Source organism: Sylvia atricapilla, chromosome Z (genome assembly GCF_009819655.1).
Source record: "Sylvia atricapilla isolate bSylAtr1 chromosome Z, bSylAtr1.pri, whole genome shotgun sequence".
In the NCBI taxonomy this organism is placed as follows: domain Eukaryota; kingdom Metazoa; phylum Chordata; class Aves; order Passeriformes; family Sylviidae; genus Sylvia; species Sylvia atricapilla.
In genome coordinates this window covers 87,208,921-87,232,032 of record NC_089174.1, presented here as the reverse complement: position 1 = coordinate 87,232,032, position 23,112 = coordinate 87,208,921, and the positions used below count along the sequence as shown (strand labels likewise).

At 49.0% G+C, this 23,112-nt stretch overlaps 1 protein-coding gene across 2 annotated transcripts in view; it reads right to left on the bottom strand.

Moving 5' to 3' along the window:
* Positions 1-23,112, bottom strand: part of CTIF (cap binding complex dependent translation initiation factor) — a 119,844-nt gene that overhangs the window by 18,332 nt on the left and 78,400 nt on the right. For both annotated transcript variants that reach the window (XM_066339757.1, XM_066339758.1), the window contains exon 9: positions 2,462-2,617. In XM_066339757.1, coding sequence (XP_066195854.1) covers positions 2,462-2,617 — 156 coding nt within the window. The remainder of the gene's footprint in view (positions 1-2,461; positions 2,618-23,112) is intronic.

Here is a 23,112-nt window from a genome sequence, read left to right as displayed (position 1 = left end):
CATTCCTGCCTCAGTCATCAGGCAATTTTTCCCTTCCTCTTGCTCACTCATCGCTGACCTTTGGCTGAGTCTGCCAGAGCTATAAAGGAAAAGGGAAAAAGGAAAAAAAAAAAAAAAGAGAAACTAAAAAGCAAGAGGAACTAAAAGGACAGGCAGAGGGAAAGATGTTATCTTGCCTCTGCTAATGATTTATGGTCAAAGGATGGGTGGATGGAGGCAGAAGGAGCTATGCAGGTCTGTGGGCAGCACAGAGGGAGATTGCTGGGGAATACCCAACACGAAAGGAGTTAGGGGTGAGGGGCTGAGACTCTACCTAGGGATTTACGTTCTGATCAGCAGAAGGGGGAAAAAAACCCATGATCACTACACCTTGTGAACCTATCTTGAGGCATGTGGGAGTCCCAAATTTAAAAGCCACGGAGACTCGCCCTCTTCTGTTGGGACATCAGCCCATGTGGTTCATGGGGAACACCAAGGGATGAGCACTCTGCACAGTCAGGGACTTTCCACACTCTGGCAGATCACCCAGCCTGTGCAGATGTCCCTGTCCTCTCCTGGGTGCAGCTGGAAGAGCACACCACCACCTCCTTGGCTGTGTCTGCAGCCTGCCTTTGGCCCTGGCAACCATCTCAGAGCCTGGCACTGCTAGAAAACAGGCAGTCCTGTCCTCTGGGCTGGCCCTGTGCAGCAGGATTAGCTAGAAATGGCAAATATAAGGCCACAGAATGAAAATCCACTCCAGAGCCACGGAAAGGGGACGGCATGAATCAAGGTCAGAGCACTGTGCAGAGAGCAGTCACAGACCAACCATTTTTGGGGCAGGGGAGCCAGAAGAGTCAGGCTCACCTGTGTCAGCTAAGCTAGGAGTCTTCTCAGAATCACAGACTGGCTTGGGCTGGAGGGGACCTAAAGATCATCTCGCTATTAAAGATCATCTAGTAAAGTCATCTGTGACAAACAACACCACAGGGACAGACCTGTCCTGCTAAGGAACAGAGATGTATTTTTAAGAGCAAATTTACGCATGACATCTTGATATAATTAGTAAATCTTTTTATGGAGCTGCCCTGTAGCAAAAAATATCCTTGATATATGAAATTCCACGTCCTTCCGCACACCTCTAGCTCACCACCGTGTCCCCACAGAGCAGAGAGGTGACAAGAGGGACAGAGACAGCACGGCGAGGGCAGACAGGAGTGGGCAGGGAAAAACTGTGGCAGAATCAGGGCTGTGCTGTATCACGATTATGATGGGAAGCGGATGGGCACGGGGGCTTTGCTAGACATCAAGATCTTCCCCAGAAGGTGACACATACCTCCGTGGGCAGAGATTTTGGGGAAGCTGGGCTATTCTTAGCATCCCTCTCCCAGCTCCTCCTCTGGATATGTCTGCCTCATCATGAGGCCTGCACTCCTCACCGCTCCAGTCACCATCTGCGAGCTCTGCCCACAGTACTACCAACCAGACAAAATGTTTATGGTGTGTTTGCATTCAGAGGAAACTTCCCATGCACGTAAAAAAAAGTCATCACCAGCACTTTCTTTATCCTTCCCTTGCCTGAGGTCTAGCGGAGAACTTATTTTACAGTGAGTTATTTATGGCCTGACAGAAGCACCACTGACAATTTGAGATTCACAGCTCCAACCCTGGGCAATGAGGCGGGTTTTTTTCTGAGAAAGTCTTCTACAGGCACCAGCAGGAGACAAAACCACCTTTAAAACAGCATGGAGGGAAGCCCTCTCCTCCTCTACGGAACATTAACACTTGAGCTGTCTTTTCTGTATGTACTCATCGAGGTTTCTGCCACCACTCTGAGCCACGGGGAGCTGGACAATGAGCTCATCAGGAGATCAGGTTCTGAAAAATCCCCAGCCCTGGTGACAGGGCAGGGTTTCTGCTTCACTGGGTTGGGTCTACAGACACTAGGGACTTCCTTTCTGTCCCTCCTTCCTTCCCCTCATCTATTCAGGTGGCTTCACCTGCTTTTAAGAAGCTGTTTTAGAAGCTTAGGTGGGGATTTTCACAACACTGGGATTTGCAAACTTCAGTGCCTGATTTGCCATTCCAACTTCTAAGATGTGGAGAAAAGGAGCGCATGTGCTAGTTACTGTGCTTTAATGAACAGAAAGACAACAGGCAGGATGCCTGCAGATGTAGGTACTTTTGAAGTGCGAAGTGGTGGCAGACCAAACCTCTGGGAACTATAAAGCAAAGATGGAATCCCAGAACGGTCTGGGGTGAAAGGGCCTTAAATCTAAATCTTAAATCTGACACTCTGCCATGGGCAGGGACACCTTCCACATTCCCAGGTTGCTCCAAACTCTGTCCAGCCTGGCCTTGGGCGCTTCCAGGGATGGGGCAGCCAGAGCCTTTCCATGGACCACAGACCATGGGCATCTCCACAGAGCATGGCGACAGCTTATCCCACTGTTGGGGAAGCACAAAGTGGGAAGGCATTTACCTCCCTGAGGCAGGTATAGATGGGGCAGACGAGGACTCGGAAGGGCTCCCCGGTGCTGCTCCTCATGGTGCCGAAGACCTCGCAGAGGAAGGTGATGAACCCCAGCCAGCGCTCCACGTCCCGCTGCTGCAGCTCCTCCCGCATGGAGAAATCCTTCTGCAAGGGACACAGAGACAAGAGGCTGCATCAGCAACACCGCCACGGCAGAGGCAAGGGCTGTCTAGAGAGGGAATTAGGGGGAAACTGAAACTCGGGGTGGGGGGAGGACAGACAGACTGACTGACTCTTTAGTAACAGTGGGGAGATTACTCAACGTGCAGAGCGGCTGCAGTTTCAACAGAGCACAGCCACCAGAAAGCAGGTACTGAGGAAATATCACCAACTCCTGCAATAACTGCCACAGCTTGCACCAGAGATGGTGCCTGTCCTCCTCCTGCCTGCCCTCTGTGCCCCACTGCCCCCCCTGACAGACATGGGGTCGCTTTTCCACATCCACCACTGTGTTGGGTTTGGACGGCTTGGTTTTTCAGCGAGGAAGGAAGAAGCCATTACCACCAGGACTGAACAAAAGCAGCAACAGAGTGGTTAAATAAAATGCAGGGGAAATGCTGGTGGCCGTGCTGGGCTTGGTGGTCCAGGTTGACCTACCCAGCCCATTCATTCCAGTATCTTCAGCAGACTCAGTGTCTGGCCAGGAGCAACCCTAATGGTCTGGCTGCTCTCTGGTGTCTCACAAAATAATGGCAGAGACTGGCTCCCTGCCTGACCAGAAGATCAGGGCAGCCTGGGCTTGGCATTAAAAGGTCACCCTGCGCCTGAGCTGATGGTTGCTATGACTAAGGATTATCCAAGTGACGTGATTTACGGATCAGCATCAGGAGGAAGCACACAGGGAGACAGCTGCCTCTCCATCAGACCTCCAGCCGGGGAGAAGGAAGGGGTTTGTCCAAAGGCAGGGTGTGAAAAGGGATGTGTGTGCTGGGAACACATGGCAAAGAGCGCAAGGCAACACAGAAAAGCAAATAAAAACCCTTCTAGAGGATGGCAAAAGGGAGTGCATCGTGCTTGGAGTCAAGAAGGTTTTCCTGGGCTCTAAGAGATGCTGCAGAGGTTCTTGCATGACATCCCACACGACTTTGCTTGTCTGTCTCCATAGTGACCTTTCCTTGATACTAAAATTTAGTAGACACTAAGCAGGGAAATACTGAAGAAGAGGACAAGCTCATTCTCCACACCACGTGCTCTCAGTGCAGGTTGCACAACCTTTGAAATCCAGCAACTAAATAAATTACCTTCTATCTTTTTCATCTCAGTTTATTCCTACTGCCTGAGACAAAGGGCTTCACTGCTGCAAATACTTGCAGCTGCTCTCTGCAAAGCTGGGGAGATATAAAAGCCACCACACCAAAGTTTGCTCTCTTGCCCTGGACAACACACAGGAGATCTTCCTTTTAGAACAAAGCTAAGTGAAGCAGCTGCTAAAGAAAGCCAGGCAAGAGCACGATAATTATTTTCATGACACAACTGTATGCACAGAAGATCCAAGGCAGGAGCTATTTATATGTTTCATTACAAAAGGAAAAATAAAACATGTATTTGCATATGCAGGAAAAAAGACTTGTAAAATAGCTGAGGCACTTATAAACCAAACAGTGGTGACTAATTCCTCTCTACACCCATTTCCATAAGTCAGTTGCCCAACTGTGTCTGTGACTTCGAAGTCAACCTGCAGCCAAATCCTGTTGGGTCTCCCCAGACTTTCCGGGGGAGTTTGCAGAGTTATCCTTTCATTAACCAGCCTGTCCCTGGGCAGTGATGGAGGAGTTATTTGCCAGCTCAGGTTATCACCCCAAGGTTACCCAATTACTTGTTCTGGAGTTCTCAATTGAATTTTAATACCAAAAAAAAAAAAAAAAAAAAAAAAAAAAAAAAGGTCAAAGAGACATGATATCCCGATTAATGAGACATTAAAAATCCAGGCAAGAGCATCCCATGTTCCTCCTCTGCCCCATCCACCCATATAGTGCAAAAAGAGTTTCCTTCAAGGAGTTTTTACTTGATTCCTCTACATCCCCTGGCACTGTCTCCTGCATCTCATGCAGCATCTCAGCCAGTTCCAGTCCCCAATCCATCCTGCCTGAGCCTGGATGTCCTCCAGCACCTCCTGTCCTGCCTGGGCCTGGAAGCTCCACACTCATGTACCTGGGGAGCTGTGCTGTATTTTGGGATCCCTGGGGCATGCTGTGAAATTCCTAGCAGTTTGGGATAACTGCACAGGCTCTGCAGTCCCAGATTACTGGGAAAGAATAAAAAAACCACTGCAGGAATCTCTGCTCCCTCCTGCTCCTGCTGTGGACTGTCCTACTCCGAATCCTTGCAAGAAAGAAAACTGACTCCTCAACGCTTTCTTTTAAGAATGGTATTTTCTGTCAAAAAAAGCAAACCATCAAACCCACCAACCCCCTGGAAATTCCATAAACCAACCAGCAAACCAAACCAAACAAAACTCATCAGGTGTGGGATAGGAGCTGGGCAGAAAAGATTCCACCACACATCACTCTCCTTTTTTATCCTGTGGCACCCTGTGGGTGATGCAGGCACATCACTGAATGCTGCCCCACCTTTACAGCTGAACAAGATCCTTGTAAAAGAAAAGGGTCTGTGGTCTCTCCTCCTCCAGTCCCAGAAAAGCTTGTGCAGACTTTGAGGGACCCCCACGAAGGATGGGAGAGGGGGATGGAACGTGGAATGGAAGCAGAAGGCACTGCAGACCTTTCCAATCAGAATGTGATGCTGTGGTGGGAATAATTTTGCTCCATTTGCAGACTCAGGTTGGGCCAAACTTTGCAAGAGGGGGTGAGTGATACTGATTCCTTTGAGGAAGTAGGAAGAGCATCTTGCCAGAGGGAGGAATTTTTTTGGTCCACATTTGTCTTTAGGCCAGAGTTGGGTTTGGTAGGAGCCTCCATGGACTTGTAGTGCCAGGGGTGTCCTGAAGCATCCCGAGAAACCCGTCTACCTCATGGTGGTGTTATTCCAGTGTCTCAGCATGCACCAGGAAGGTGGTCCAGGGAGCTCTGTCCTTAAATCTGGCCTTCAGACAGCAGGTTTGACCTGTACCATGGTGTGCACTGAGGTGTCCCATCTGCCTTGGGGTGTTTGAGGAGAACACTGCTGTCACCGAGGCTCACTTGGGCTGTTTGATTAATGCACTCACACGCGTGACTCACCTGCTGCAGGTCAGCCAAGCCCACAGCAGGCCCTGCGACCCTTGGAGAACACTGAGAGCAGCTCCAAAGGCTGTGCAACCCCGAGGGATGAGCCAGAGCCAGCAGACGTGGGAGAGGTGAGGAACTGGCCGGCAGAGAACAAACCCCACGTCCTGTGTGCCTGGGGCACATCCGATGGAGCCGTGCCCTGACCCACAGACCTCCACATTATGAGCCTTGAGGGGGCTGAAAAGCTCTGGAACCAGACAGCCGGGTCACTGCCCTGCCCATTGAACTTTATTTGCTCTGGAAATGCCTCACGGAGTTATATAAAAATAACCTGTGGATTGGCTTGCCCCATGCTTAGGTGGTGATGTCAGGGCAGTAAGCAAATTATCTTTCATCAGTTTGGCTGTATTTTTAAACACGAATTGTATTACTAATTTGGGGGTGCTCTGGCCTGTAGATAATCTGGGTGTGTTTACTGGATGACCTTCCTTCAGCGCCTATAGTTTAAAATAAAATGTATTTATACCAGGTAGGTTTGGCCTTTCTTCTCTGCCTGGTTTGGGAGAAGAATTCATTGGGAAACCATGTGGCAAGTGGGGGGACGCCAAAGGGACCTCTAAAGAGCTCTCATACAGAACAAGTTTGGGGCATTAATCTGAAGGCTAAGCACGTTCATCATGCTGGGCCTCTCCATGGGTAGATCAGGGTGGCCTGTGCTCACACACATCACAGAGATGGCCCAGGGCTCAGCAAAGCCTCTGACATTCCCTGCTGGATCTCTTGTAAGCTTGGCTGAGGCTCCTGCCAGCAATGGAAATTCAAAGTGCCTTTTTCCTGGGGGTGTCCACTCCTGCAGCCAAACAAAAGCCCAGTCCTCATCCCAGTACAGATCCAGTTCATGCAACAATGGCCTATGACAGTGGACATGAGACCTTTCCAAGACTAGGACCAAGAGGAATGGCTCACTCTGTGGGAGAGGAGGCAAATCCACCCTGGAACATTTTTGGTGGGCAGCAAAGTCAGGTGGGACGAGAAGCATCATTTTGCCATCAGATCTAAGCCCTCACTCCAGCTCAGACAGCTGCAGCTGAAAATTCTTCCCTTGGGAGTTTGCCACACTTTTTTAAAAGATTAAATAACTTCTCTCCAGATCTGGGTGCACCAACCTCTGGCTGACTCTGGTAGCAGCAACCTAAGAGGGTAAAAGTTTAGTGAGGGATAAAAAACAGGGTTAATTTAAGCATCACCACCTTCTGATGGGAAAAAAAAAAAAAAAGCACATTTGGGCTTGTTGCTCCGTAAACACAGGGCTCTTCCTCTGGCAGCTCTGCTGTTTACTTGGTCATTGTCAAGGAGGCAGGAAATACTGAATCAGAAATACTGCACAAAAAGAAATATATGATGCTTAGATATCCATGCTAAGAGCTATATAAAAAGCTGAGAGAGGCTGTGATAAATAGTTGATCTTACTGGCAGTGTTCTGCGAAATGCTGGAGCCCTAAAACGGCTCTTTGGAAAGGGCTGAGACAAATCCAATAGTTTGGAGGAGGGGACTGGTGGGTAGAGGTTGGACAGCCTCTGTCCCTTATTGCTGTCCTGGAGAAGAACAGTGTCTGCATGCTCCCTTCCCAGACCATCCTAGAAAGGGCTCCATAACTTACATTTTGCACAATTAACATCACTGCATTATTCCCTGCTTAGGATTTAAATATTATGTGTGTTTGGGTCCAGGCTTGGAGGACCTTGGAGGAGGTTCTAGTGTGCAGCTTTGTTTCCTGAGGAGTATAAACCAGTGAGATGAGTGGTTTGGAGCACTGGCATTTGGAAGGAGCTCACGAGGTGCTGGAGAACCCTGTGACAGCACCAGGGAGTGATCAAACACCTCTGCCCATGGATTTGTGGGGTCTCACCGAGCTCCTCTGTACCACCCACAGCTTCATTGGGAAAGTCTCACTTCATGGACTCCACGACAGAATGTCCTCTGCTGGAGGTGGCAGGACATGAAATGGGACTATCAGCTCTTCCACGGGCTCTGCTTTTCCTCCAGCCACCCACTCCTGGCCTCTCTGCCTGCACCCAAGGACAGAACCTCACTGAGATCCCCTCACACCATCTCTGCCCACGCTACTGCCAGCACAGAGACAAGACAGAGCGGAGTAAGGTGACGACAGAAAACCTGCTTTGAGCCTACAGCTTCCGTGCAGAACCTGGAGAACAGCAGCACAGGAGACTGAGGTTTATTTCCAGCCCTGTGTGGGCTAAAATCACCTCTGTACCCTGATTTCCCATCTGGCAACAAACGGGAATGATTTGCTCATCTTCCTTCGCGAAGCGCTCAGGGGTGTGTGACTGAGACATGCGAATCATGGCAATTATTGTGACTCCAACAAAGGAGCTATTGACATTTAAAGCAGATAAAGCTTTTAAATTACAGATGACACCTTGTGCCCAGACTCGCAGAGGTCCTGGATTCACCCAGCCATGAGGCATTTCACTCCCACAGGCTTTCATCACGTCGCTTCCTCCAGGCTGGATCTGCACCATTTGAACGTGCAACATTTCAATGTCTTCTCAGGATGTCCTGGGCATTTTGGGAAAAGCAGGAAATCCTACCAGCGACCTTCCCTGTGGACCTGACTTCATGATGGCCACAGCTCTGTGAATGGTTTCAATCACAGAGGGCTCTGAAACGCACCCACATGGTAAAGGTCCAGGCTACCAGGACTGTGACCACCACCCCACAGACATCTACCACACATCCTCTGACCAAATCTGGGTGATTTGTAGCTTGCATTAGATGTCACTGACCAATTCACAGAATCACAGGATGTTTGGTTTGGAAAAAGCCTTATAATTCATCTCTTTACAACCCCCTGTCATGGGCAGGGACACCTTCCATGAGACCAGGTTGCTCCTAGCCCTGTCCAATCTGCCTTGAACAATTCCAGGGATATGGAATTCTTCCAGTTAGGCAAGAACGACTCAACAAAAATTCTGCAGACACACAGTGCTTATGCCAATCAGAAGGATCTGGGCATGAAAGGAAAAATAAGGTCAGAAAACTGGTTTTTCTAAAGCAGAGACTAGGCAAACTCCCAGGAGAAGAAACATAATCAATTTTACATTCCCTGGTTTGGGTAACTGAGGCAGCTGATGACCAGAGCCATGAGTAGCTGTGGATATTTCTCCTGTCTACAAACACCTGGAGGTGACCAGGCAAGTGGTCACTTGAACCTCCTGCCCCCTGGTCTCACCCTGACCTCTCAGTCTGGGTCCAAATCTGGCATCAACAGCAATTACCCACCCAGCGTGGGTGTCCCATGGTTTCAGCCAGGGATGTCTGGGAGGTCCTTGAGGGGCTGCAGAGGTGCAAGCAGTTCATTATTGATTTAGCTGAGGTTGAAATCACCCTGGTGGGAGCATAATGATGGATGTGCAAACAAAAGTTTTCCTGTTAACCTCGCCGTTGCTAAAGATCTTGGAGCACTGTCTGGGTGGAAGCTCTGAGATGACCAGGAGAGTGAATTCAGTAACCTGGTCTGCACACAACTAACAGCAATCCCCACTTTGTCCTGGATGTTTGCCAGTGCCTCCACCAGCACTACTCAGGTGACAGAGTTGTCTTCCTCATTAATTTTTATTGCTGTCTTTCCTACCTCACACCTTTTTGGGTGCCAGGGTGTCAGCTCAGCTGGGTAACAGCAGTTCATCATCACCTTAAAGACCTGTTATCCCACGAACACACCAAAACATCATAACCACCCTTGGCCAGACCTTGCAGTGAGCGAGGGACAGACCTGCCATCTGCAGGACACACGGACAAGGAGAACTCATCACCTGTCTGAGAACCACAAGCCAATCTCTCAGTCCCACAGAGAGGGCCTGGAAGGGGCCACAAAGAAACACAAGTTAATTTCCTTGCTGGGTTGCCATCCGAACAGCTGGGACACTTGCTTGACCCAGCCCTGCAGACACCTCATGTAATGTCCAGAGGAAACAGCTCCCCCTCGGCAGCCTTGCTCTTCTGCAGGAGTCCCTTGTTATATTAATTTTATTCCTGCATGTCCCAGCACTGTGAGAATCTCGAGGCAGCGACGTGCCCATTGCCTTCACGAGTGTGCACAGGAAATCTTGGGCTACCTACGGAATTTTGGAGATACTAAGAGTCCTGCCCCTGAAATGGAGACAAAGAATCCATGCCCTCTCTAGCATCCTTCTCCTAGGCCAGCAATCCCCTCCTTGCTACATGTAGGTGGGAGGAAGAGAGAGGATCAAGCACAGTGAATCCCAGTTCATCCCAGCATCCAAAGCAGTGCTGATACCTCCAAATCATGGAAACACATATTAGACTGCATCTCCCATCCCATGGGCTGCATTTCCTGTAGCACAAACTCAGTGTAAAAGCATAAGGGTTTCAAGAAACCTTCATAATACAGCAAGGGTCTGAGACCCAGCACCAGCCCCATCTGCTCAGAGGCCATTTCTGCACCTGAGAAAATGCTCATCCCACTCCCAACACCTGAGAAAATGCTCCTCCCACTCCCAACACCTGAGAAAATGCTCCTCCCACTCCCAACACCTGAGAAAATGCTCCTCCCACTCCCAACACCAGGCTGAGGTGTTGACTGGCACACAGCTGGGGCTGACAGATGGATCTTGCTTGCAAATGCCATGTCTGGAGATGCCCAGCCTTGCAGCCCAGGAGGATACAGCAGGGACCAGCTGGATTTTGCCAGCAGGATGCATCCTTGTTTTAAATTCTGCACGTGCAATTTGTCCTCTTTGTAAGGTGGAGGTGATGAGGGTTCTATGGAGACAGGCCAAAGTTAGAAAGAGGGATGTAAGATGAGGAAAACTGTGGAGGAAGGTGCTCCCTTGTCCAGGCACCAAGGCTAGAGAATTCCCCTTGCACTGGAAATGAAGCTGAGTCCATTAAAAGGCCAGCTTGCCCGTGAATGAATGAAACTGGGCAGGGAAAGGCAGGCAGCTAATCCTGTTTGACACCAGGAGCTTTACTGCACAGGCACTCCTGGCTCACATCAGTTCACTCCACTGAGGGATTTTCATGGGTGCCTGGTAGCAGGATGTTCTCCTGTGGGATGCTTAGACCCTCCTAAGAAGGGCATTCTTGGTGCTGCTCACCATGAGGTGGGACTGGGACCACTCATCTGCTGAGCTGGGCAAGACACTGAGGCTTGGCCTCTGCTTTTCTGGGAGCCAGGACTAAAGGATGAATGAAGCCTTGGGGGCTTCACCCATCCCCAAAACCTCTCCCTGAAGTGGAAGTCCCTGAGCTGGGTAACACAGGAAGTGGACAACCTCTGGATGGACATTGGTGCACACAGGTGGCTCCAAACAAGTCCAAGGGGCATGAGATATTACAGAATCAGGGCTGGAAAGGACTTTTTAAAAGATTATCTAGTTCCAACACACCTACCACTTTCCACTAGCCCAGGTTGTTCCAAGCCCTATCCAGCCTGGCCTGGGACACTGCCAGGGATCCAGGGGCAGCCACAGCTGCTCTGGGCACCCTGTGCCAGGGCCTCCCCACCCTCACAGCCACCAATTCCTTCCCCAGATCCCAGCTGGTGCTGCCCTCTGGCCCTGGGAAGCCATTCCCTGTGTCCTGTCCCTGCAGGCCTTGTCCCCAGCCCCTCTGCAGCTCTCCTGGAGCCCCTTGAGGCCCTGGCAGGGGCTGGGAGCTCTCCCTGGAGCTTCTCTTGTGCAGCTGAACAGCCCCAGGTGTCCCAGGCTGGCTCCAGAGCAGAGGGGCTCCAGACCAGGGAGAATCCTCCCTCGGACCTGCTCTAACAAGTCCATTTCTTTCCTGAACTGGAGGACTCAGGGCTCCATTATGGCCAGAGTTTTCAGCTCTCTCCTTTAAAAAAAAGCATAAAAACCCCCCAAACCCAAAAAACCCCAAAAAACCAAAAAAAAACCCCAAAAAACAACCCACCCCAGAAAGATGGACGCACAAAAACTCGGTGGGTGGGTGAGCATGGGGGGTCCTGCAGGCAGCTGGCCAGATCCATGGGTCTTCCCATGGGGGCTGGGTCTTCCTTTCATCTGCCCTGGGACTGAACTGCACGGATGATCAAGGAACTGGAGGAGTTAACAGACTCCCAGCCAGAGATATTCGTGGCACCCAGAGTTCGTGTAAAGTTTCATACCGGGACCCTTTACTAAATTCTTTTGGTCATGGGAGAGAAAACACTGCAACTGTTTAGTCTGCAGGGAGGTGGTGGCTCTGGCCCAGCACTCGGCATCGCTGAGCAAACACGCGGCGCTGCAAAGGGGCTGTCACCCTCCTTATCTCCTCTGTCTGCTTTTCTCCATGTCTCTCCCACCACCAGGCACCTCAAGAGCACCGTGTACCAAGTGCTGTATCTCCCTGCTGGAAATGCAGCTCTGGGATGGGGGAGAAGCGGCCACTTGAAAATCGAGACCTGGAGGTGAAGTGCCAGTCTGATAAAAAAAAAAAAATGTTATTTACATAAAGGAGCTCAGAAAATCTTTCTCAGAGGTTAATATTTACAAATTCTATGTAGCCAGGGAGCTTTTGCTGTAAGAAATGTTGTATTTGGCTGGTTTTTATATACTTTTTTAATGGATGTGAAAGATGCATTAATATTTTTTTTGTTCATCCCCTGAAGCACACAGGTATGGAGCACCTTACAACGTCTCTGAAGCTGCCTATCCAAGCTGGGAAAACTAAGATTAAAAAAAGGTGATGCAGAAAACAGCATCAACCTGCAAAAGCCCTCAATTCCTCCACCCTTTTTGTATCTCTAAAGGGATGCCCATGATTACCATGATGCATTTTGCCACATGTTGGCAGACTTTGAGCATCACCATGTAAGACCACTGGATGGCACGGGCTGGAATATTAGAGGTGCAAAGAAAAGCACCTTACTCTCATGAACAAAGCAGAAATTGAAAAGTCCTATTTCTCCAGCCTGAAACTGACTCCTTAGCTGGAAGACACTTTGCTCTTGCTGTCCTCACTTTCAGTTCCTGCTGCTCCTGGACTGGAAGTGTGATCACAGAATCACAGAATAGTCTGGTTTGGAAAGGACCCTTAAGATCATCTTGTTCCAATCTCCCTGCCATGGGCAGAGACACCTTCCACTAGACCAGATTGCTCCAAACCCTGTCCAGCCTGGCTTTATCACTGAATTTGGATTTCCAGCACTGTCACAGATGCTTGTTTTATCCTCTGTTTAATAATAATAAAAATATATATTTAGAGCAACAGTAATTTTAAGAAAAGGAAGCAAGAGAAGTGGAGGAACTTATCACTGGGAGGGGAAAAGGAAGCACTACTTTGGGATGCTCAGTGAGGGGAGGAGCACGGGGGGACACCCCGTGGTTGGCAGCACTCTTGATAAGACCAGAGAATGTGGCAAAGTAGGGCAGCATCCTCCACCCATACATTGTTTGTTACTGTCCCCAAGACTTGGATGCTGCATTTTGCATCAGTATCAGGCCTGGCAAGCTGTAGGACAGGGACCTGAAATAATTCTCAAGCCTCATTTCTCACTCCTCAAGTGTCCTGTAGCTCCTCTGCTCCCAAGAACCACCAAAGCCACTTCCCACCATAATTTTGCATTTTCTTGTTTAGAAGTGTGCAGCAGGAAAAGATGAGGCTGTGCAAAACGAAGATTACAGGGGAGGCAAAGGAGATGTGGACTTTTGTTGGAAGCATTCATTCTTGAAATCCAGATTCTGACAGACAGCTACATACCAAAATACCCAGCAATGAAAAAAATCCTGAACCTAAGCATGGCTGGGGGATGCTGAGGGTGCTCAAACTGCAGGCCCCATGGGACCATCCCTCTGGGTGCCCCCACAGCAGTCAGCTTCACTTTGCTGGAAACTGAACCTGGTACAGAAACTTGTGACTCAGCCAGAAAACTTTAAAATAAGAGATTTCCTGCTGGTGAGCACAAGAGCATCCTCTGTATGCTATGGGCCTGTGCCCAAGTAAATCCAGGGATGGGCAAAGCATGTTACCTCATTTTCCCTCTTTCCTAGGGAGAAACAGAGATGCTTCCCTCTGCAGCATCCTTCTACCCAAATCCCATCTTTGGGCTGATGCTGGCACATCCATCTGCACTGGCCTTGGCACAGGAGGTGATGTCCCTGGCACTTGTTTTTCCAAAGTGCTCCTGTGTCAGCAGGATTCGCAGCAGGATGCACAGCTGTCCTGTGTCAGCTTCATTCCCTGACAAAATGATCAAGGAGTGTGGGGTTTGTGGGATGAGTCCCTGGCAGGGTGATGCAGCATCACATGTCCCAGTGAACCTCCAAAACTCCTGTCCCCAGGTGAGGTGAAGTGAATCAGCTGAAAGCAGAGCTGGGCACAGCAGAGTGTCTGTAGATATGGGGAGCAGGGATTGTCCAACCCCACAGCATCCCAAAATCCCCACCTTGGGGTGGCTGCAGCAGCCTGAGCTGGATTTGGGCTGGAGCAGATGGTCTGTGAGGAGGGTGCCTTGAGGCAGCTGAGCCCCTGGGCTGACAGGAACATACTCCCACATCCCGTGGGTTTGAGCCTTTTGGCAGCAAACAAGAGATAAGGAGCTGATGATCCAGTTCAGATCTGGAGAGGTCTCAACACTGAAGTGTCCCCCTGCCTTTCATCACCTCTCATCAACGGACAAATGGATTTTGAGGCTTTTTTAAATTATTATTTCTGCTTTTTCTACCAGGACCCCTGGCATCTTTACCCACCAGCAATGGCTGGGGGCAGCCAGGAGCCCACCCCAGCAGGAGGCTGCTGCCTGGCTCTGTGCCAGCAGCACACAGGGCATCCTGCAGGATGCAGGCAGGATGCAGGCAGGCTGAGCAGTCTGCAGTCTCCACCTAGAGCCCAGAACAGCCTCTGCTCCATGCTTGAGCCCATGCACAGGATGTCCCACCACTCGAACTCCCTGCTCTGAACTCAGCTGTGCTTTTAGCAGGCAGCAGCAGCTAACACTGACACTCTTCACCACCAAATTGCACAAAGAAGAGGATGGAGCCTCTGCTGGGTCCCACCATCACTGGCAGATGCCCAGGCCATCCACTGCCTGCAGAGAGAATGAGACACCAGGTACCATCCCTGTGGTCCCACCATGGGCTGGAGAATAGGCTAGTCCCCACCGTGGCTTTGAAATCTCACCCCTCCAAGAGGAAAAGAAGCCAGGAGAAACCACACATAAATTTATGGACCAAAGGAGATGGCTGTTTTTGCACAACACATCCGAGCATTGCAAAGTATAAGGTATAAAACCTTACCAGCACATTGAATTAAAATCAAATATGCCAATCTTTAAACTGGAAGGGATTTTTAAAAAGAAAATTAGTCCTGCTTCCCATCAAACTTTCAACTGCACGATGCACTGCTAGTCTAAACAAAACACCTTTCCCGAGCAGAGTCATGAGTGTGGCTGCATTGGGTAGACCCCAGAGCAGCACAGCAGTAGGGACAATCCCCTTGGCATCCCCTGTGATGCCCACGGCTACATCAGTGGCCCTGTGGCCACCTCCACCTGCAACTCTCCACGATCCCCAAAACCCAGCCTGGGTTTACCCTGAAGACTGATGTGCAGTGCAAACCCACACTGCTTGTTTAATTTAGGCTCAACTATTCCCAGCTCCTAATGCTTGTGTGGCACAGCTCCTCTCCCCATCCCCTCCTTCCTATCAGTGCAAAACGGCCCTTTTCCCACACTCTGTTACAACCTGACATCCTGGGCTCCATTAACCCCTCCCTCACCTCACCAGCACCCTTCAGTGAGGTGCTGCCATGCTCTCCCTGGTCCCCACCAAGCTCCTTGGCCAAGGGAAGGCTGCAGAGGAGCAGGGTGGCTCCTACAAGCCACCGCTCCACTTGGGAGAAGCGGCAAGTTCAAGGCACGCAGCCGGACATTTAATCCAGGGCTCTCCAGTAACTCCCAGCCCCGCACAGGACCCGTGTGCCAGCGGCTCCTGGAGCCTCCCGTGGCAAAGCCCAGCGCTGTTATCACACTCTGGGCAGGCAGACACGGCTTGGCTGGGCTCGGGTAAGAGCAGGGCCAGCCCTGCCCTTCACCTGCAGGCACAGACAGGCTGCCAGCCTGCTCCCCGGGCTCCCTCTCCTGCCTGCTGCTGACACTTGCACGGGGTGTGTTTGGCCCCAGATGACTATGCAAAAGAAGGGGAAAAAAAAAACCCAACAACCCCCCCCCCCCATAGTAAGATTTTTTAAAAAATTACTATCATTGTAAGTTATATAATACTAGTATATGTCATTAGTAAATATATATATTATATATATATGCAAGAAGCATATATATTAACATGTGAGCAAAATAAGAAGTCACTGAATACAAGAATCAAGAGGTAAAAATAACATGATAAGAAATAGTAAAAGCGAAATAATAAATACACTGTAAAAAAATTGGAGAATGTCTCCAGAGGCACAAGTGCGGGCAAAAAAAAAGGGAACGTGTCCCCTTTCCACTATTTTTCTCTGTGCTTGAGAGCAGGAGGATGCAGCAGCTGGGGATGCTCCTCAGAGCCACCCACAGGGCTGCATTCCCTGTGCCCCTTCAAGCACTACATAGATATATGAGTGTGCACGAATTTAGAACTGCCTTTGAATTGCCTGGGCGTATAGAAAATAAATCTCTTCAAAGCTACACGAAGCTTTTGCCAGGGGAGTCCCTCAGTGATTTACAAAAGCAGGACGGTTTGATGTTTATCAATATCAGAAGTGTAAGGGAAGAAAGGTTTCCAAGCTCTGTGAGTTTCTGCAAACCCCTAAATGAAGGTGTCTACACAAAGGCAGCATCATTTGCTATTTCTGTGCTTGCGCTGGGCTTCTGAGGAGCTGGCAGCCATTCTGAGGTTCACCACCAAGGTGTTCCTCATCTGCACAGATAGTCGAGAAGAGCTCAAGCCAACTGAGCTCCTTCCCCACTGAATCTCCACTTTACTGTGGGGAGAGCTCAAACAGCTCCTCTGGAGGAGAAACCAAAGGCTGCAGCGTTGGCTCATGCTTAGAGGTGGATGTAGTGCTGCTCTGTGGCACACTTGTATGGCTCCAGGATTGACTCCAGGGATACCTGGACCTTTTTCCCTCCACCTCTCAGTGAAGCAACCTCTCTGATGTCTGCTGGGCAATGCCCTTTCAGAGACAAGTGATACCACTCTGTTTTATGTGCACAGATTGGACCATCTGTAATTAAATTATATTAAAAACAGCCACAGAAAGAGGACTGAGGGGTTTTTGTAGTCAGTGCTGGACATGGCGTACAGGTCAGATACTCTCCAGCCACATTTGGATCCTCCTGCCTCCACTTCTGCCAAACCACAAACTGTTCCTCACCAATAATCATGTCGAGAAGGGAAAAAAAAAAAAAAAAAGAAATCTGCCTTTCAGCATTTACCATTAATGTATTACTTAGAATAACACAGAACATCATAGAACCATTAGGGTTGAGAAAGACTTCTCAAATCACTGAGCCCAACCAACTTCCATGTCCCAGTTCTACCCAGTGTCCATCATTACAACTTAGAGCCCTACAATGCTGAAAGTGCTGTTATCACTGGGAGGTTGTTTGCTCAGACTAAAAAGGCTACATCAGAGGAAGAACCTCAGACGAAGAAAATTCATCCCAAATCCTCACGCTCAGCTTGGCAAAGACTTCACAGTGCACCCACATTTACTAAAAGGAATCACTCAGTTCTCCAGTACCTCATGCCACAATGTCTACATCCCAAGAAACGTGTCAACCTAAATCCTCCTCTTCCATCCCCCACCTGGGACAACAGCAATGGATTTTTGGCCACCTTCCTGGCCGAGCCCCTCTATAAATGGTCACACCAATCACCTCAACCAATCAACCACACAAATCAAACTCGACCAAGGCCACTGAGACTGAAGTGAAATCTCTGCCAAAAGCCACATTATTCATCTGAAGGGTCTCGAGGGGAATGGTCTGGAAGGGAAGCCATACAAGGAGGGGATGAGGGCACTTGGTTTGTTCAGCCTGGTGCTCCCCTCTCTGAGGGGACACTCACTCTAGTTACAACTTCCTTGTCATGTGCAAAGAAGGGTCAGGCACTGATCTCTGCTCTGTGTGACCCAGGGACAGGACCCAGGGAATGGCTGGAAATGTGCCAGGGAGGGTTAGGCTGGATATCAGGAAAAGGCTCTCCCCGCAGAGGGTGCTGGGGCACAGCCCCAAAGCTGACAGAGCTCCAGGAGCATTTGGACAATGCTCTTTTGTTGGGGTGTCTGTGCAGGGTCAAGGGTTTAAATCCATGATCCTTGTGACTCCTTTCCAGCTCAAGATGTTCTGTGTTTCTATGAAGTCTCTACATCCAGAGCCAAACACAGCACTGAACCAAGGAAGGGCCATTTCTGGGGCATCAAGAGGTTGCAGGAAAAAGATGAAGAAATCCTGATTGTGTTTCTTCCAATGTGTGGGTGTGCAACTGGGTTTGCCATTTGGAATGTATCAGGATGTGCAAGAGTGCCTGCAATAGGGTAGGCAATAGGGCAAGCCATAGGGTATGCATTTGGGTGTGCAACAGGGGAGGCATGAGGGTGTGTAATAGGGTATTCATTAGGGTATGCCACAGAGAATTCATCAGGATATACCACAGGGTATGCCACAGGGTATCCAACAGGATACACAGTAAGGTAAATCATAAGGTAGGCATTAGGGTGTGCAACAGGGTAGGCACTGGAGTGTGCAATAGGATGTGTTTCAGGGAATGCATTAGGATATACCATATGGAATGCACTAGGATATACCACAGGGTATGCCATAGGGAATGCATTATGGTATGTAGTAGGGTGTGCATCAGGATGGACCACAGGACTGCCATGGGAAGTGCACTAGGGTATGTAATAGGGTGTGCATCAGGATGTACCATAGCACATGCCATGGGAAATGCACTAGGGTATGTAATAGGGTGTGCATTAGGATGTACCATAGGACGTGCCGTAGGAAGTGCATTAGGGTATGTAATAGGGTGTGCATTAGGATGTACCATAGGACATGCCATGGGAAGTGCATTAGGCTCTACCAGGAGACAGCCACCAGGGAATACCACAGGCTATCCAACAGGATATGCACTAGGGCATGCCACTGAGTATGCATTAGGGTATAAATTTTGGGATGCACCAGGGTGTGCTATAGGGTTTTCCACAGAGTATCCCATGAGGCATCCAACGCAGCGTGCCTTAGGGTGTGAAATGGGGTATACATTAGGGTATGCCACAGGGTATCCAAAGGAGCACACAGCAGGGTAAGCCACAGGGCATCCAGCAGAACCAGCCCTTCTCCTCTGGCACCAAGGCAGTTCCATGTGCAGGGATGCACCAGGCACTGGCTCTGGCAGCAGGCCAGTGAGCTCTGCTGCTCTGTGTTGGGATGTTCATTGCGTGATTTTTGAGTTTGGTTTTTTTTTATTATTATTATTAAAAGAAGCTATCAGCCTTCTGTTTGATGTGCTGTTGGCCGTGGTTGCCAAGGGGAGCAGTGTACAATTACAGCCCCAGTGATGTCCACTCTAATAATACACTTGGCTCTGCATAGCTCAGATGCAGACACAGCTCTGCTATAAAGAGCACGGTTGTTCCAGCAAAGGAGTACTCCAACTTATGTTACATGTGAAGGGTTTGTGGCACATTGCTTAACACCCCCCAACTGGAAAAAGAAAAAAAAAAGCGGGGGGGAAAAAAGGAAAAAAAAGAAAAAAAAAAAGGGAAAAATAAAGCCTGGGCATGCTGGTGAGTGAAACTATGACAAACAAAAATCTCTTGCAGGAGACTTACTTTCAATGTATTAAGAAGGTATTTCTAGAAGCATGAAGAAATTGTCTGTGTATCCATTAAGATGTTCTTTCATGTCCCCAGACATCCAAGCTCCCCAGGCACAGCTCACCTAGGTGGGACCTAAGGGCTCAGACAGTTCAAACTTACTCTTGCTACCAAAACACTAAACCAAACTCAGTGAGAAAATCAAACCCAAATCACAGAACTACTGATTTGTTTAGGTTGGAAAAGCCTTCTATGATCATCAAGTCCACCGATTCCTTCAGCACTGCCAAGACCACCACTGACCCATGTCCCCTGGTGCCACACCCACACGGCTTTTAAATCCCTGCAGCAGTGGTGCCTCCACAACTTGCTCAGGCAGCCTGTGCCAGGCTTGGACAACCCAGATGCCAAATGATCCCTCCAGTGCCAAGCTCCCAAATGGCAGCTCTACCAGCTGTCCAACCCATGGCTCTCCTTTCCACATCTCCTTTCCTGAGGGGTAGGCAGCACCCGAATTCAAGACTCGGCCAAGATTCTAGACCAAAACACAGAGTGAAGGATAAATTCAAGCCAAAGTTTTCCTGATGGATCCTCTTAGAGGATGAAGTGGACCATGTCAGCTGTAGGGAAGCTCTTCAGAGGAGCTGCTGGCAGGGAGGAGGATGATGTGACAACACCCTCATGCTGCAGCACTGGCATCTCTTTTGGGATCAAACCAAGTGCCCTAAGATAAGCTGTGAACATGTGCAACCCTTGAGCATGAGCACCTTGTCAACAGCTGAAAATAGAAGAGGAGGCAGATTAAAAAGACAGTTTACTGCCTGTTTTGCAGGGGGGAAAAAAACACCTTGCTGCTTGTTTTAAGGTCCAGCAGGGTACAAAGACACTGTCTACAGGTAAAGGGATATAGGTACAGGTCTATAGGTATTGACCACGCTGGCAGGGCACCTCAATGGGTTCATGCACCAACTCCTGAGGTCCTCTGTGGGGGCTGAGGGACAGGGACATCGCAGTGCTGAGGGAAAGGGACAAACAAGGCCCTACAAAACAGGAGCATCTGCGGGAGCAGATGTGGGGTGAGCGGTGCAGCCCCAGGCGCCAGCAGCACGGGGAGGGATCACACTGATCCCGATTTATCACACCCAGGCACAGTAATTCCCCAGCTCGCCGGGGCCCAGCAAGCCGAGCTCCTTACGTCCGGGGATCAGATTAGTCTGAAAGGTGCTAGAGAGACACAAATCCTGCTCTGCAGCAAGCGTTTTATTAAAGGTTTGTCTTTCTTTTTTAATTAACGGGAAATTATCTAAAAATGGCCGATGGAAAGTATCTGATGGCGGAAAGGCCAGGACTGTAGCTGGTAGATGTCCTATCATCAGTCATATAAAAATATGATTATAACACACACACACACATATATATATTTATATGTATGTGTATACATATGGCATCTGTTACAATAATTGATATCAATGTATTAATATATCATACATCAATTCACATTGCTCCATAACATGACATAATATCCAATATGCCTTATCAATACTGATAATATATCGTATCACTTCCAACACCCCATATTGATATTGATAATCAGCCTCCTTATTTCACACAAGGCAGCTACAATGACTCTTTGGCGCCTCATACCTGGCTCTGTCTCCAGCCAGGCCTATCAGACCTGAATACCTCAAAATATTCCTAGTTTAGGGCTTGACCAAAGTATTTATGAACCAGTGTGAGTGTCTCTGATTGTTTTATCTGGAAAACGAAACAGTGCTTGGAGAACATCAAAACCCCTTACTATCAGAAAGGAAATGTTAAATTATTTAATTTCACACAGCACTTTGCTTCTGACCTGTAATGATCTGTCACCTTTTACCCCATCAAGACATTTATAAAAGATGTGCAGTTTGAGGCTGAACAAATCCCTTCTGCATATTTCTCTGTGCCTCAGCACATGAACTCGGTCACTGGCCCACCCTGCTCCCTCTTTGCACTTCATTCCTCCCCAGCTCTCCACAATGCTCCCATCACACTCTGACTGGCCACACGTTCCTGGGAAGCACTTTTAGTCTCTCTGGAGATAGGAGATACATTATTTATCCTGCGTTCATGCTGTGAAGAGCTGAATGGGAAGCCACTCAGTCTTGCACAGGATGCTGCAGTATAAATCAGTTTACTGGGTCTGTTCGCATGGGTGGAATTGCTGGGGGAAGAGAATAAAACAAACTGGAGGAGTCCTCTCAGGACTGCCATCAGCATCAATTTTGGGCTAACACCCTGCTGCTCCCTGGCCATCACTCTTGGACTTTATTCTTAGATTGCTCAGCCTAACAGGGAGAGACGCAAGAGTGATCTGGTATGGGAAGAACAGGATGCACAGCAGGTTTAGACCTCCCTCCAGCCCCTTGCTGCTAATTCTGGGACTGATTCTGTCTGCAATTTCCCTCATTCTGATTGATAATCCCTTTGGAAATACTCACCTGGAAAAACTCACCACCTGGCACAGGTAATGGGCAGATGTGGATGCTGACCGAGGGTTTTGCAGGGGGGAGTGGGCACAGGGAGAGATGTTGTGTTTGACACGCATACAGAGCAACGAGAGAAGCAAAGCTAGACCAGTCATTGTGTAGAATTATCTGATATTGATTTTCACTATTTGATTTTACTCCTTATTTCCCTGCTTGTTGTGTTGCCCCAAAGCCAACTCAAGGTACAGGCAGCCAGGCACAGCACCCAAGAGAGCACCTCCAACAAGAGCAGCAAGAAGAATGAGAAGATGAGTCAAAAACTGGAGTGATGCCGAGCAACAGACTTGTGTGGAGAGCAGAGAAACAAAATGTGAGGTCTGTATGTCCCACAGATGAGATGTGCGTGTGAGGGAACAGCCACACGGAAATGCACCTTAAATTAAGGATGGAAATTCCTGGTTTCGACGCTGTCTCCAGAGGCAGAAAATTGGAGGTGCATGTGACACCCTCTCAGAAAATAACCTCTGGCAGTGGCACTGCAGTAAAACACACTCCTCTCAGTAGACCACGGGCAGTTGAGGATAGCCCCTCTTTCTCATCATCCAACATTACTACAGAATCATCCAGGCTGGAAAAGATCTCCAAGACCACCAAGTCCAACTATTAACCTCATGGACCAGTTATCAGAGCCACTGCTTTTTCCTCCCCTCTGCAACTTTGCTGACACTGATGGTTTTGGAGCAGAACAACCAACTGGCTCTCTGCATACCAATAAACAAGTCACTCAGAATAGTGAGAAAATATGCAATTATTTCAGTTTTGTTTGCCATCAGAAACCAGAATCAAGCCCTTCAGCCAGCTGATGCCGGCAAAAGACCATACTGGTGTCAAGACCATCAGGGACTTGTCTTGGAGTCACTAGTGCTGAGATGGACCCTCCACTCCAACAGCTTATACTGAGAGACCTTCCCAGTTAATTTCTTTTCATGCCATGAGGATGCTGCCTCAAGCAGCATTACTCATTGACTCATTACTCAGACAGGCCGTGGTGTGAGATGCCACAACTCCATGTAGAAAATCATGAAGTGACAATGAGGAGTACCTTGAAAATGCCCTCAGTGTCACATTATCTATGGTAACCATTAAAGATGTGCAGAGACAAAACAA